At 32.9% G+C, this 12566-nt stretch overlaps 2 protein-coding genes and 1 pseudogene across 3 annotated transcripts in view; 1 reads left to right on the top strand and 2 right to left on the bottom strand.

Moving 5' to 3' along the window:
• The window catches only part of LOC120160226 (translation initiation factor IF-2, chloroplastic-like), a 36659-nt gene extending 30204 nt beyond the window's left edge, over nucleotides 1-6455 (top strand). Inside the window, exon 13 of the mRNA XM_039170640.1 lies at nucleotides 6412-6455. The gene's annotated coding sequence lies outside the window, so the exon portion shown is untranslated. The remainder of the gene's footprint in view (nucleotides 1-6411) is intronic.
• On the bottom strand, nucleotides 86-2031 carry LOC120160237 (BTB/POZ domain-containing protein At1g55760-like). 2 transcript variants are annotated; one of them, XM_039170650.1, is made up of 5 exons: nucleotides 1835-2031; nucleotides 1556-1727; nucleotides 1245-1390; nucleotides 1040-1158; nucleotides 86-946 (listed from the first exon to the last, which is right to left on the bottom strand). In XM_039170650.1, exons 2-5 carry the CDS (start codon nucleotides 1672-1674, stop codon nucleotides 314-316), a joined length of 1017 nt encoding a protein of 338 aa, XP_039026581.1. In that variant the 5' UTR covers nucleotides 1675-1727; nucleotides 1835-2031; the 3' UTR covers nucleotides 86-313. The 2 variants fall into 2 exon arrangements, with proteins under 2 accessions (XP_039026581.1, XP_039026582.1); XM_039170651.1 differs by lacking the exon at nucleotides 1835-2031 and having other exon boundaries at nucleotides 1040-1149; nucleotides 1556-1823.
• LOC120160233 lies at nucleotides 6196-11766 on the bottom strand (annotated as a pseudogene).
• Nucleotides 11767-12566: the final 800 nt, after the last annotated feature.

Genomic DNA, 12566 nt, shown 5'->3' with positions numbered 1-12566 from the left:
TATGGGAGATGAGGATGGCAGCATGCATAGCTCTGTGTAATCCGAAATTACATAATCCTCTTAAAATCTAAATCACAATACAAAATCCAAAAATTTACTGCCAAATCATGTTGCATTCCTTCAATTTTGATTACAAGGATAGCATGTTCTTGTCAAAGGAAACCAATACATTACATGTGTGCACATGAATTCCATATATGTATATGTACATGGACACACGAATTCCCTATGAACAAAAGAATCATCTTTACAAATATGATCCTGCTCGCTGTAATTTTCGTGGATGCTATGAGTACCACCGACTTAAACACACTTAACTTTGTTGTTTACCATTGGTGGAATCTTGGAATCCATTCCAGGTATTTAGAACTTCATTGAATATATCAACTATCAGCTCCCTTTCTGCAAATTGCATGAAAGCTTTAAAATCATCTCGAATATCATATATCTTGCCGAATTTCACAAGATATTGCAAGCAACTAGATTTAAGTTTTGGAAGTTTGTATAAAACTGCAGTTTGGAGTCTCTCGAGGATATTCTTTGTATCAATATCTTCTAGCAGACTCTCGTGGCACGCCTCTTTCAAATCCGAGATATCATACTTATCAGCTGCCCGGAGAAGTGCCAGCCGGTGGGGCAGAAACTCTTCATGTTTGTCGTTTCCATAAATGAAACATAGGAAAGCCTGACAAGCTTCGATCGACATGTCGGATATGTTTATGGTTGAGAGTTCTTTTTCTTGAAGGTTATGCGAAAACATGCTGTGGAAAACTGGCGATCGTGCAGAAAGAACAGCACGATGGGCTCCGATGCTTCCATTTGAAGCATTAATAACGATATCTGTATGGATGCCTTGAGTTAACATCCGATCGAGACATGCAAGAACTACTGCATTTGTTTGATTTTGTGTGAACCCTTCAGTCCAAATGGAGCAAGGCTCCCCACCCTGTGAATCAACACCAAACTTTTAACCGTTAATTCAGGTATGATACTATTAACTTCTATTCCTATTATTATCTCTTAAATGATCAACTCTTACTTTCGAAGATGCAGTCTTGAGATCGAGAAATTCGACGTTGATAATGTATTTCCCTGTCAAAGGAGCCTCAATCGGCCAGATGAAATCGTCGTTGTTCTTCAGCTGCTTGTCTGTTATTTCTACGTTCAGAGACGACAGAATTAGAAGGAAAAAAAATAAGCATGAAAGATTGAATCATCTGAATTTATACTCATCAAAATATTACCTGGATGAGTGGAAGATTTTCGATCTCCATCTGAGCAGACAACCTGGATTATGAAGGATGCAATGGGGGGATTCTCTTTCGTTAGATTTGAGAATTCTGGGTATAGTTTAACATACAGCACTCTGTTCTTCTCCACCGTCAAATGCCTTCAAACCACCCCAAAAAAAAAGGTATAAGGACATGGTTCCATTAACAGAAAACAAAAACTCTTAAGAATCTCAGAAGAACAGTAACAACTAAATGGTCTTTTATCCGAATTAGTTTTGTTTTGAATCTTTGTAATGGGAAATAAAGAATGCGAGTTGACGGACCAGTTCCAGTAGCCGATCTTGAAAGCATCGGACTTGCGGTAAGTGCAAGAGGGAAGATCATCTATCCTCCACTGAGCGAGACGAGCAATGGTTTCAACTCGGTATGCAGACTGAGTCATCCTAGGCAAAGCCAGAGATGTGATCTCATGGATGCAATCGAAGAAATGGTCTCCTGTCTTTCCAAAGTTTACTGTTACTCTATCCGTCTCTCCACATAAATACTTGAGAATCTACCGAATTAGAAAAAGAAAAAGAAAAACATCCAACTTTATCTTCTACCTGTAGAACACGCCTCTTTGCTGTCTGGTCTGGAAGACTGGAAATGTAACAGACGAGAGAAGAGCAGTGCAGTGTGGTTCAAGTATGAAAAGGATGATTATTTAATTTGATGTTTCAAAAGTTGAAGAAAGATCGTATTGGCGGGGGGGGGGGGGGAGAGAGAGAAGATTTTTAGTGAAATATTAGATATATTTTGAGCAGATATTCAGGTTGAAGGACAGGATACGTGGAGACTATTTATTGGTGAACTCGGAGTGGAGAACTGGAGGGTTTTCCGGTACAACGTTTTGCATCTGGCTCCACCGATGGAAAACCATGGTTTTCAAAATCGGACCGGTTAGCGAATCGATCATACTATCGGTTCATTGGTTTAATTGGTGGAATCGGTCTGATCGGTCGAAAGAATCGGACGACGTCATAATTATTTAAAAAATTAAATAAAAATGTCAAAAATATTTAATAAAAAATAATTTTTTATATGACAAGTCATACTCAAAACAAGTCATAACATATAAGTTAAAAACCATAAAATCAAGTTAAACAAAATGATTTAAATTAACTACAACATAATATTTAAGGTAAAACATTAAATAATAAATATAATTATATAACTATAATAAAAAAATAAATTTGGGATTAAAAAAATCATAACAAAATGATATTGTTTGGTTTAATTTTTTTTTAAAAAAACAATCCCACATGATTAAGAAACATAGAAGATCATCCTAAAAATCTAAAGAGTAAAAATATGATAACAAAACAATCTCACATGGCTAAGAAACATAGAAGAACATCTCAACTAATTTCTATAAATAATAGAGGTAATTTGGCATTCAAAATCATGGAGCCTTTTGGTGAGCATTGAGTGAACTATTATTTCACTTCAATCAAGCTCGAATTTTAGGCTTCAATTGAGCTTCTAATTTTTTTCTGAGTTCAAGCCTTTTGAGTTCAAGTTTCAATATTATATTTCGAGTTCGAGTTGAACTTGATAATTTTTAGCTTGTGAGTTTGAGTTGAGTTGAGCTTACTTTTAAAGTTTTCAAGTTCGAGTCAAGCTTAGCAATACTCGAGTTCGACTTGGCTCATTTAACAAACGACGTCATTTGGTTTAATTTTATTAAAAAAAACAAAATTGGTGGTTTTTTCTGAGGTTTTCCGGTTTTCAACCAGTCCGGTTCGAACGGTTCAACGGTTCTGACCGGTTCACTAGTAGCGGTTCAACCGGTGTAAATTGAACCGGACTAGATAGCGGTTCCCGGTTGAACCGGCCGGTCCGATCCGATTTTCAAAACATTAGTTGTACGTTATTTAAAAGTATTATTTTATTATTTAAATTTAAATTAGATAAAACATCAAAATACAAACTTGAATTTAATTTGAGATATAATCGAGTTTGAATTTAATTAAGTTTATCTATTAAATAAATTAAAAAAAACATGTCACGTCATAATTAAAACTAATACCACATTATTTAATTAAGTTGAACTTGAAATTAATAATTTTTCAATTCTAATTCTATTTAAAAAGTAATGACATTTTTTCTTATTTGAAAAGTATAGGACTAAAATGAATTCCGTATTGTAATAGAAGGACATGTTCAATATTTTTACCCTAATAGTTTCTATTCGTATTCCATTAGGGGTTTGTGAATACATGTAATCCAATGGTTTGCCATGTGAAAGTTTGTTATAACCTCTTATATTATTCTAATCCAATACTTTGCCATGTGATAATTAAATCCTCTAATACAATTCTAATTTAGTCCTTTGCCATGTGGAAACTAGTTGTATCCTCTTATGCAATTCATAATTCTGACTGCCGGAGGTCTCCCACGAAAACTGCTCTCAACCTGGCTTTGGGGGTAACCTACTATTCTACCTCCCCTTACCCCATTACATATGGAATAGGATCACTAATTTTTTTTTTCTCTTATGCTATTCTATTCTAATGCTTTGCCATGTGACAATTACTTGTATCCCCTTATGCTATTCTAATCTGATGAAATTAGCTATACGGTTACACCCTCTAATATTATTTTAATGTAATGCTTTGCAATGTGAAAATTAAATCCTCTTAAACACTTCTAATCTAATGCTTTGCTATGTGAAAATTAGTTAAATCCTCTTATATTGTTCTAATTAAGGGTGAGCGTTCGATCGAGTCGAGTAAAAAAATTCGAGTTATTCGAGTTGATGAGTCCTATTTTATAACTCGGAGTTGACTTGAAATTTTTTCGAGTTGAGCCAAATTTTGGAATTTCTATTTAAATTTAATTGTAAATATTTACAATATTATGACATTATATGATTCTAATTTAAATGATATTGTATAATCATAAACAATACATACATATATATTTCTTTCGTATTTTTTTCATATATCATACAAAGTTAAGGGATTTGACTCAAACTACGACTCAAACTTGAAAATCAATCTACAAATTAAAAAAAATTTTGGGTTATTCGAGTTGTATTTTAGAACTCGATTTGATCTTGAAATATTTTCGAGTCGAGTCAAGTTTATAAAATTATAACTCGAAGTCAATTCGGGTCGAGTCAAAAAAATTAATTTTTCGAATCGATTCGAATTTTGATCACCCCTAATTCTAATTGAATGATTTTCCATGCGGAGTCAAATCCTCGTATACTATTCCAATCTAATGCTTTACCATATTAAAATTAAACCCTCTTGTGCACTCAATTTATATGGGCCATTTATTGATTTAATATAATTTAGGTATTTTTTTATTTTCCAGTTATGATTTAATTTTGTATATATTAAAATTTCGTAATTTTATACCTTCTAAGTTTTTTAATATAATTTTTGAAAATTCACACCTTAACATGAAATGCTACTTTCATATTTGAATAGTGTAATATTAGAGAAAACAAATAATTAATATATATATACATATATATGACTTTATTTATATCAATTTAAAAATATTATTTACGAGAAAAGTACCCTCTTAAGATTATTTATTAAAGTAACACTTATTTTTGTTATATTGGGTAAGGACACCACCTACCAAACACATTTTTGAGATATGTGTTTAACATGACGTTTATTTACCTCATGTGATATCCTATTCAATAAATGTACGAAATTTCCTCAAATTAAAAATATTTAAAACATTTTTAAAAATATTTAAATAAAATAATATTTTTAAAATAAAAGTATAATATTAAAAAGAATATCTTTAACATTTGACGAATTAATTGCTTTAATTCATGGAGATGGAATGAAAATCAATGATTTGACAGTTTGGAAGTTTTTTTTCCTTTGTTTATTTCTAATTTATATTAATGTTCTTCCATGTGACACACTCCTTCTTGATTAGAAAAGGTATGTAGTGTGTGGGGCACATGAACTTTAGAATCTCCTAAGCTTGCAAGAAACATCTATCGTATGAACAATGACTCACTTCTCCCCTCCAATACTCAACTTTATCTACACACAATATTTTTTTTTATTATTATTACAAATTTAGATAAAACTACAGGATTATCACACACTGATTCTATTTATTTTCATCAATTTATAATTATTCTGTCATTTTAACTATAACTTTATTAACACGTGAAGAATCTAAGATATTCATGAAGAAAGAACTAGGACTTGGGAGTTAAATGATTAGCTTAGAAGTAATTTTCTTGTCTTAAATGATTCGCTTTCATATGATATTGGCTTAAAACCCAATATTCAGAAGACAGTAATATTACGTGAAGATGACACACACGTAAGTTACAAGTATATCAACTTGGCCATCAAATGTTGAGTTGTAAAAGTTTGATAATGGATAGAGAATCCGACACGGCACTCATTGGCAGTATGCTTAAACCAATGACGAACGTGTCAGTTTTAACAAGGATCGAAGGCTTAGATAATTGCAATATCCCCAGGTTAATAGGGGTGAATATACAATTGAATCAATTTTTTTTTTAAATTATTTAAGTTATCGAATCTTATTTTATAATTTTTTTTGTTGAAAATTTTTAGAGTCTGTTTATGTTTAAATAACAAGTAGGATATACTTTAAGTACCTATTTTAAAAATAAGGCTTTTATAAAGACAACTTGTGCCTGGAACTCAACTTCCCAGTCCCCTCTAGTTTCCTATGGCAGTCGACCCTTTTCTAGATGATAAAATACATCATCCGGTTGATGTAAATGGCTTCCTCAGTGTGCGACTCCAAAAAGTTTAGGGGGGAAATATGGCAAATAATAGTGTGATGATGATGATATGATTCGACGATGGGAACTCGGGGTCTGATCAAGTCAAAATTTGTTTCCAAGCTCATTATGATAAAATACATGCTTAGCTGAATCATCCTGCTGAGTAACAAATCATCCAGGTTCTGAAAGTTCAGCTGCTCTGATTGGACAATTGCGTAGAGGCCACCACTTGCTGGTTATCATCATCATCATCCGTCCCAAAATATCGGTCACCAAACTCACCCACACCAGGGACAACACGGAAATCTTCGTTTAAACCGATATCAATCTCAGACGTCACAATCTTTATTTTTGGGAAGCTTTTGCACACTACATGTACACCCTGAGTTGCCTGGTGATTAAATAGAAATTATTTTAAGAGAAGAAAGTCACGAGGGAGAGTAATCTATTCAAATCGGCTTGTACCACAATAACTTACAGACATGAGATTGAGAAATATTATGTTGGACTCGGGTACACCCTTTTTTATGAGTAGTGAAATAGCTTGAACAGCTGAATTTCCTGTAGAAAATTTATCAGATGTTAAACGACAAGATTATGACATTGAGTTAAATAAAAATGTCCAGAACAAGCTACTAGCTCTTAGACTCTTGTGACTAAAGTCATCAAGCAAGTGAACCAAATGAAACTCGAAAATGAGAAACCGGAGAACATGGATGTATAACAGGAGATGATTATCAACCATGAACAGAAACAAACCTGTGCCTAGGATGGGATCCAGCAGAAATACATGCCTCTCTGAGATATCTTGAGGTAATTTTTCATAAATAAGCTATTCAATCATTGAACCATGAATGAAGTGAGAAAAGAGGAAAAATTAAAAACCAACTTTTGGCATCTGGAAGGAAGTTGAGTGTACAAACCTGCTGACCATTGTCACCTTCCCTGTGAATGAGAATCTTGCCAATCTTGATACCTTTGCAGCATGCTCGTAACGCGTTCTCCATACTCTCACCACTAGAATTAGTTTAGTTTAGTTTCAGGATTTCATTAGATAATGGTTTAAAATAATGTTCATGTATAGAGTATGTGGTACATATATCAATAATTAAAAACCATAATAGAATTAGTAAACTACGACAGTATTAATGTCAATGGCATATAGAAAGGATGTATGGTTTACTCTAATGACATCACCACAATGTACTGAATTTTCCACCAACAAAGTCATCACTGATCATCACTCCCTACGACAGCTCTTTAAAAATCCCCAAGAAAGTTCTAAATCATATGCAAGCCATGGAATAATTGATCCAGTGCCTTAATATTTGAGACCAGAGTTGTACCTCCTAATAACAGAAACACCACATAACCTTTTACAGAAATCCGCACCTGTATATACAGACCCTGCATCCACGGTAGCACCAATATTAATAATTATGACCAAGAAGCATTGGGAAAGAAAATGAATTTAAGACCATGACAACTTGCAATCATCAACGCTAAACTCTATTAGAAAGTCGAAAATTCAATTCCGCAGAACTTTAGAACCAGATGATGTCAGATAACAAATCTATACCACCATATCTGACAGACAAAACCTTGACAAAGCGTAATAACGTTGCGGCAAAAAACATATTAATGATGTGATAAACCAAAATAATATTTTTCATAATGCTCAGAACTAGACAAAGTAACATCCACTTACCAGTTGGAGTGATCACTTGCTTTTCTGTAAATGGCAGATGCCCCAGCCCATGTTCAACAACCTAGAAAAGATGATCTTAAATGACTGAGAAACCAAAAGGGCATTTTTGTGACATTACATTAACAAAGATAAAATTGCATCTAAACCAAAATATACCCACCAGACGAATCAAGCGATCAGCGTAAAAAACGAAGTCATGTTTTGTTGTTTGAGAATCACGAATGAGGGTATGCATGCCACATATCTGCATAAATAAAAAAATCATTTTCTTTTAACAAATGTACATGGATCTTTTTCAAGCAGACAATGGGGCTCAATACATGCAAAAAAAGTATTACACCCTTAGTTAATTGAACAAAACAAATATGTTATACCTGAAAAGTGGATTGAATGACATAAGTTTGGGTAGATTTTACAGAGTTCATGCTGGCCAAGCTTTGTCCTTATATGTTGCACAATCAAATCAATTGCCACATGATTATCTCCCCCAGGGGAATGACAATATCTGCATACTTTTTTGTTGGAAGTATAAAGTCATCAAAAGCAGGCTTCACAAATTTTGAATACTGCATTAAAAGTTAAATGCATACAAATATCAGCCAAAAATAAGCACCTCCAAAAGAAGAGAAAGCTGAAATATTAGAGAATGATAATATAAAAGATCATAAATTATTGTGCCTAAGATTACTTGCATCGGGGAAACAAATTTATCATGTCCATGTAAGTGGTGAAGAATAGTTGGACCTGATCAAGGACGGCACCTATAGCTCTGCCCTTCTCAACAGTACCACGCCTTATTCTTCTTGACAGACGTACATCAGCATCTGCAGTGAAAATTTTACAATGTGTAATAACTGCCCAGCTTGGTAACAACAATTGGGCAACATAAATGATGCATTTTCTAATATATTCAAGTCATTCACTTGAAGCTTTCACCAATAAAAAATAAACAAGTCATGGCGGTTTTTTCCCTTAGCAGTCAGTATTATTGCATCCGCATTACGAATAGCACAGAAACCAAAATGGTCTGGTGATTTAAGGGATGTATACTGATAAAATGCAGTACATCCAACCTAAAATGCTCCTAACTATAGGGAGCTACAGATTTTTCAAAAGAAGAACATTGATATTGAGGGGTCAGAAAACTAATCACTGTACCACAGTCAACATTATCATAGCACCACTTCATCAATTCATTGCGTACAACAGAATTTAGGTTACACTTTTTCTTAAAAAGGGATTTCATGCAAGATATATGCAACGTGCGAACAGATGTGTGATCAGCCGAAGAACCGAGAAAAAGGTTTAATTATTTAACCTGAATCAACAAATATTTTCATGTTCATCAACTCTCTGACACGAGGATCATGAAAAATGAGAATCCCTTCCAAAATTATAACATCTGAAGGATTAACCTGCAAACACATTATGACCACGTAAATTCTACATGTCCAAAAAAACAAATATGAGCTCAAATTATAATTGAATTCTAGGTAATTAACTAAGGGCTGCGAAAAGACATGTCTACCATTATAAGTTTGGGTAGATTCTATGTCCACCATTTATTAGAAGACGTTAAAAGCTAGGACATTGTTCATATGAACAACTATTATTGAATTCTAGGTACTTAAGAAGGTAAATGATGATCCAAAAATTGGAGTCAGTGTACCATGTTAAAGATAATATTTTGAGGAACCCTTCAACCAATAGGTGCCAAAATCCAAGATATAATAACCATGGGTCCATGTCATATTAACATGCATTTGAACATTGTGAGACCTTACCCTTCTTGCAGCAAAAACTTTACTTTTATAACTCTTGAAATCATAGTTTGGAATATCTACCGCTCGGTCATGCCTCAGGTTCTCCATAGAATCTAATAATTTCTGTGAGTCAAATGCATCTGCCAAAAGGAGCAACATTGCGTCAATAAAATTCAAAGCAAACATAAAGTGGAATCAAATGTGTTGTGCATAAAACATTCTCATCTCCTAAACACCAATTGGTGAAAATATGCTTTTTGGCGTTTGCTCACTAATAATAGTCAAATTATCTCGGAACATATTAAATATTTCAAAATTTAGCAGATTTGCATAATATAAAATGCCTCAAAATTCAGAATAAGACAAACAAACTTCAGGGAGTACCCTTGTTACCAAGACAAAACATAGAAAACACTTGTTGAACATTAGGTTAAGATGAGAACATTCTCACCAGGATGGTCAAAGTTGTATTCATGAACCCTAGCAAGTTCCTCTTCGGTCAGATTGTGATAAAAGGAATCCTGGCACATTGTTCATGTTAAAACTCTAACCAAAACAAGACCAATTGTTTTCAGCGGTGCATAAAAGAATAGTTCAGATGAAAATGTTGAAGAATTTCCTTCTCATATGATATTTGAATGACAACAACCAACCCTCTTTGTTTACTTTGTATGAATAATGATCAGCAAATTCATAATCCACTGATGCAAAACCAATTTAAGACAGGAAGAAACCAAAGCTAATGAACCATTCTCACCCACGTAGCTAGGTCAACAAAAGAACCAATAGACTGAGTATCATAAACTCAATTTTGAAGCGAACTTGAACAGAAAATAAATTCCAGAACAGGAGACAGAGCTTCAATCACTCAACTTTGAAAATTCATGTAGTTTAAAACTTACAGGTTTACTTGGAATATTTTTCTCTACGTAACCCTTAACAAAATCCAGTTTTGTAACTCAAACTTTTTTTTTTACCTGATTAACTAATACTACACGCTGATCATGAAGTTGCTGAATAATCATATCACAGACTGTAGTCTTACCAGATGCTGCTCCTCTAGCAACTCCTAACTCACAAAATAACAGGATGAGTTAGATAAAAATGGAAATCAGAAAGAGAAAAGAAAATTAACTCAATTTATAATTGAAGAAACCAATGTAATAACAAAACTAGTATCAAATAAGTACTAGTTCAGTGCCTGCATGTAGTTTCTGAATTATAATTCAAACAAATTGAAGAAAAGTACATTATACACAAGGAGAATGTCTCAAGCACAGTGAAACTAGAAGATCCATTATTGGTGTGAGTAATAGGTTAACAACTCTTTCTCAAACTTACCAATAACAAAAGGTTGTTTATCCACACTTTCAGCACCCGCTAAGGTTGTAGGCTTCTCAATATTTCTCGACTCCAAACCTTCCATATGGAACCCAGAAAAGTGGACCCCAGACGACGCCTATATCATATCCTCGACTGATCTAGAACACATTCGCTAAGACCTATGCATAAAACTTACAAGTGAGAAAACAAGTGTATGAGACCATAAAAATAAGATGGAAGCTAAATCCAACATTGATGCCGGCTTGACTGAATCTATCCTATTATATTTTTCTTTTCCTTTCAGAAAAGAAGAAAGCATTCGTAGATGTAACAATCCCCTTCACTTCACAGGGAAGCACAGTTCTCTGCTTATTGCCAAATCAAAAGTTTCCCCTTTCCCATTTTACACGTAAGAAGTCACCTTCAATCAAGTTAAACAAACAAAAGATTAAAAAATCATGCACATTCCAGTCCCATTTCATAACATTCATTTGGAAGTAAAATCATGGTGGAAAAGAAGTCCAGTAAAGTTCATCTCTTTGTTACTACAAACAAGAACAACAAATCATGTTTTCAAGGAATTCCAGTCAATCACAAACAGTAAAAAACAAGCACCGCCTTTTTGGTATTGCCACGTGAATCAATCTCTCGTACAACATAATAGAGCAATACCCAAACACCATTTCAAGTGAAAATTACCAAGAAATGAACGGGTTTTGGCTCCCAATTATAACATAATACTCCAATAATGTGAAGCTAAAATCTATCTACTCCCTTGAAAATCACCGATGAAAAGTAAATCTAAAACCTTTGGAAAAAACTAAAAATGCAGGAATAAAAAAAGCAATAACAAAAATCAATTTAACATAGACTTGAGATCAGTTAATGCAGAAAAAAATGGGGATTATTGAATTAAATTACCTGATTTAATGGACTACTGAGAGAGAGAGAGAGAGCGAGAGAACCAATTTCATTACCTTTTTAGTACTTTTATATAATATATTTAAATTAATAATTAAAAATTACTATTTATATACATCCAAATATCCAACACAAAATTATTGTTTTTCAAACATTCTATATGATTATTTATTAAATATTTTTATGAATATATTATTTTTCATAAACTGTTTTTTAACATTTGAAATAAAGAAGGTATCACGATAAAATTAGTCTCAGACCTTTGCACAAATAATTATTTTGTATGTTATTTTTTTTTAGAATATTTTAATCTTAACGTTTTAATTTTTATCAAAATAACTCTTATTAGATTAAAACTGTTAATTGATTAACGTTCAATACATGTTGTTGACATAATATTTTTACATATGTATCATTAGTGTCGTAACACATATCAAGTCATCACTTTAATGATATGACACGTGTTATATCATCATTTTAAGTGACGTGACACATACTACATCATCACGCATATTTGAAAATGTTATGTCAACAATATATGTTAAATGTTTGTTAACTAACGGTTTCAACTTAACAAGAGTTATCTTGATCAAAAATCAAAATGTTGGAGGCTATAATGTTTCAAAAAAAATATGAAGTAAAATGATATTTGTACAACTTTGGGGACTAATTTTATTATTATGCCAATAAAAAATATGACTTAATTTTATCATTATGCCCAACAAAAAAGAATATAAGACAAAATTTTAAGATTATTGAGATATCATATATTCATAGTCTTCACGAGCTCTACATATAAAGTATATTATTATTCTTCGCATCTGTAGAATTAGACAAAG

This window comes from Hibiscus syriacus, unplaced genomic scaffold, assembly GCF_006381635.1.
Source record: "Hibiscus syriacus cultivar Baekdansim isolate YM2019G1 unplaced genomic scaffold, ASM638163v2 tig00111392_pilon, whole genome shotgun sequence".
Taxonomy (NCBI): domain Eukaryota; kingdom Viridiplantae; phylum Streptophyta; class Magnoliopsida; order Malvales; family Malvaceae; genus Hibiscus; species Hibiscus syriacus.
The sequence above is the reverse complement of the archived record's forward strand: the minus strand, read 5'-3'. Positions and strand labels throughout refer to the sequence as shown.

Bases quoted from the DNA above. Each gene is read 5' to 3' on its own strand.
- LOC120160237 (XM_039170650.1), bottom strand. From the start codon at position 1,674: ATGACTCAGTCTGCATACCGAGTTGAAACCATTGCTCGTCTCGCTCAG. The intron at 1,391-1,555 runs GTCCGTCAACTC...GGTGGTTTGAAG, and splicing joins AAGATCGGCTACTGGAACTG to GCATTTGACGGTGGAGAAGA. The intron at 947-1,039 runs GTAAGAGTTGAT...GTTGATTCACAG, and splicing joins TCAAGACTGCATCTTCGAAA to GGTGGGGAGCCTTGCTCCAT.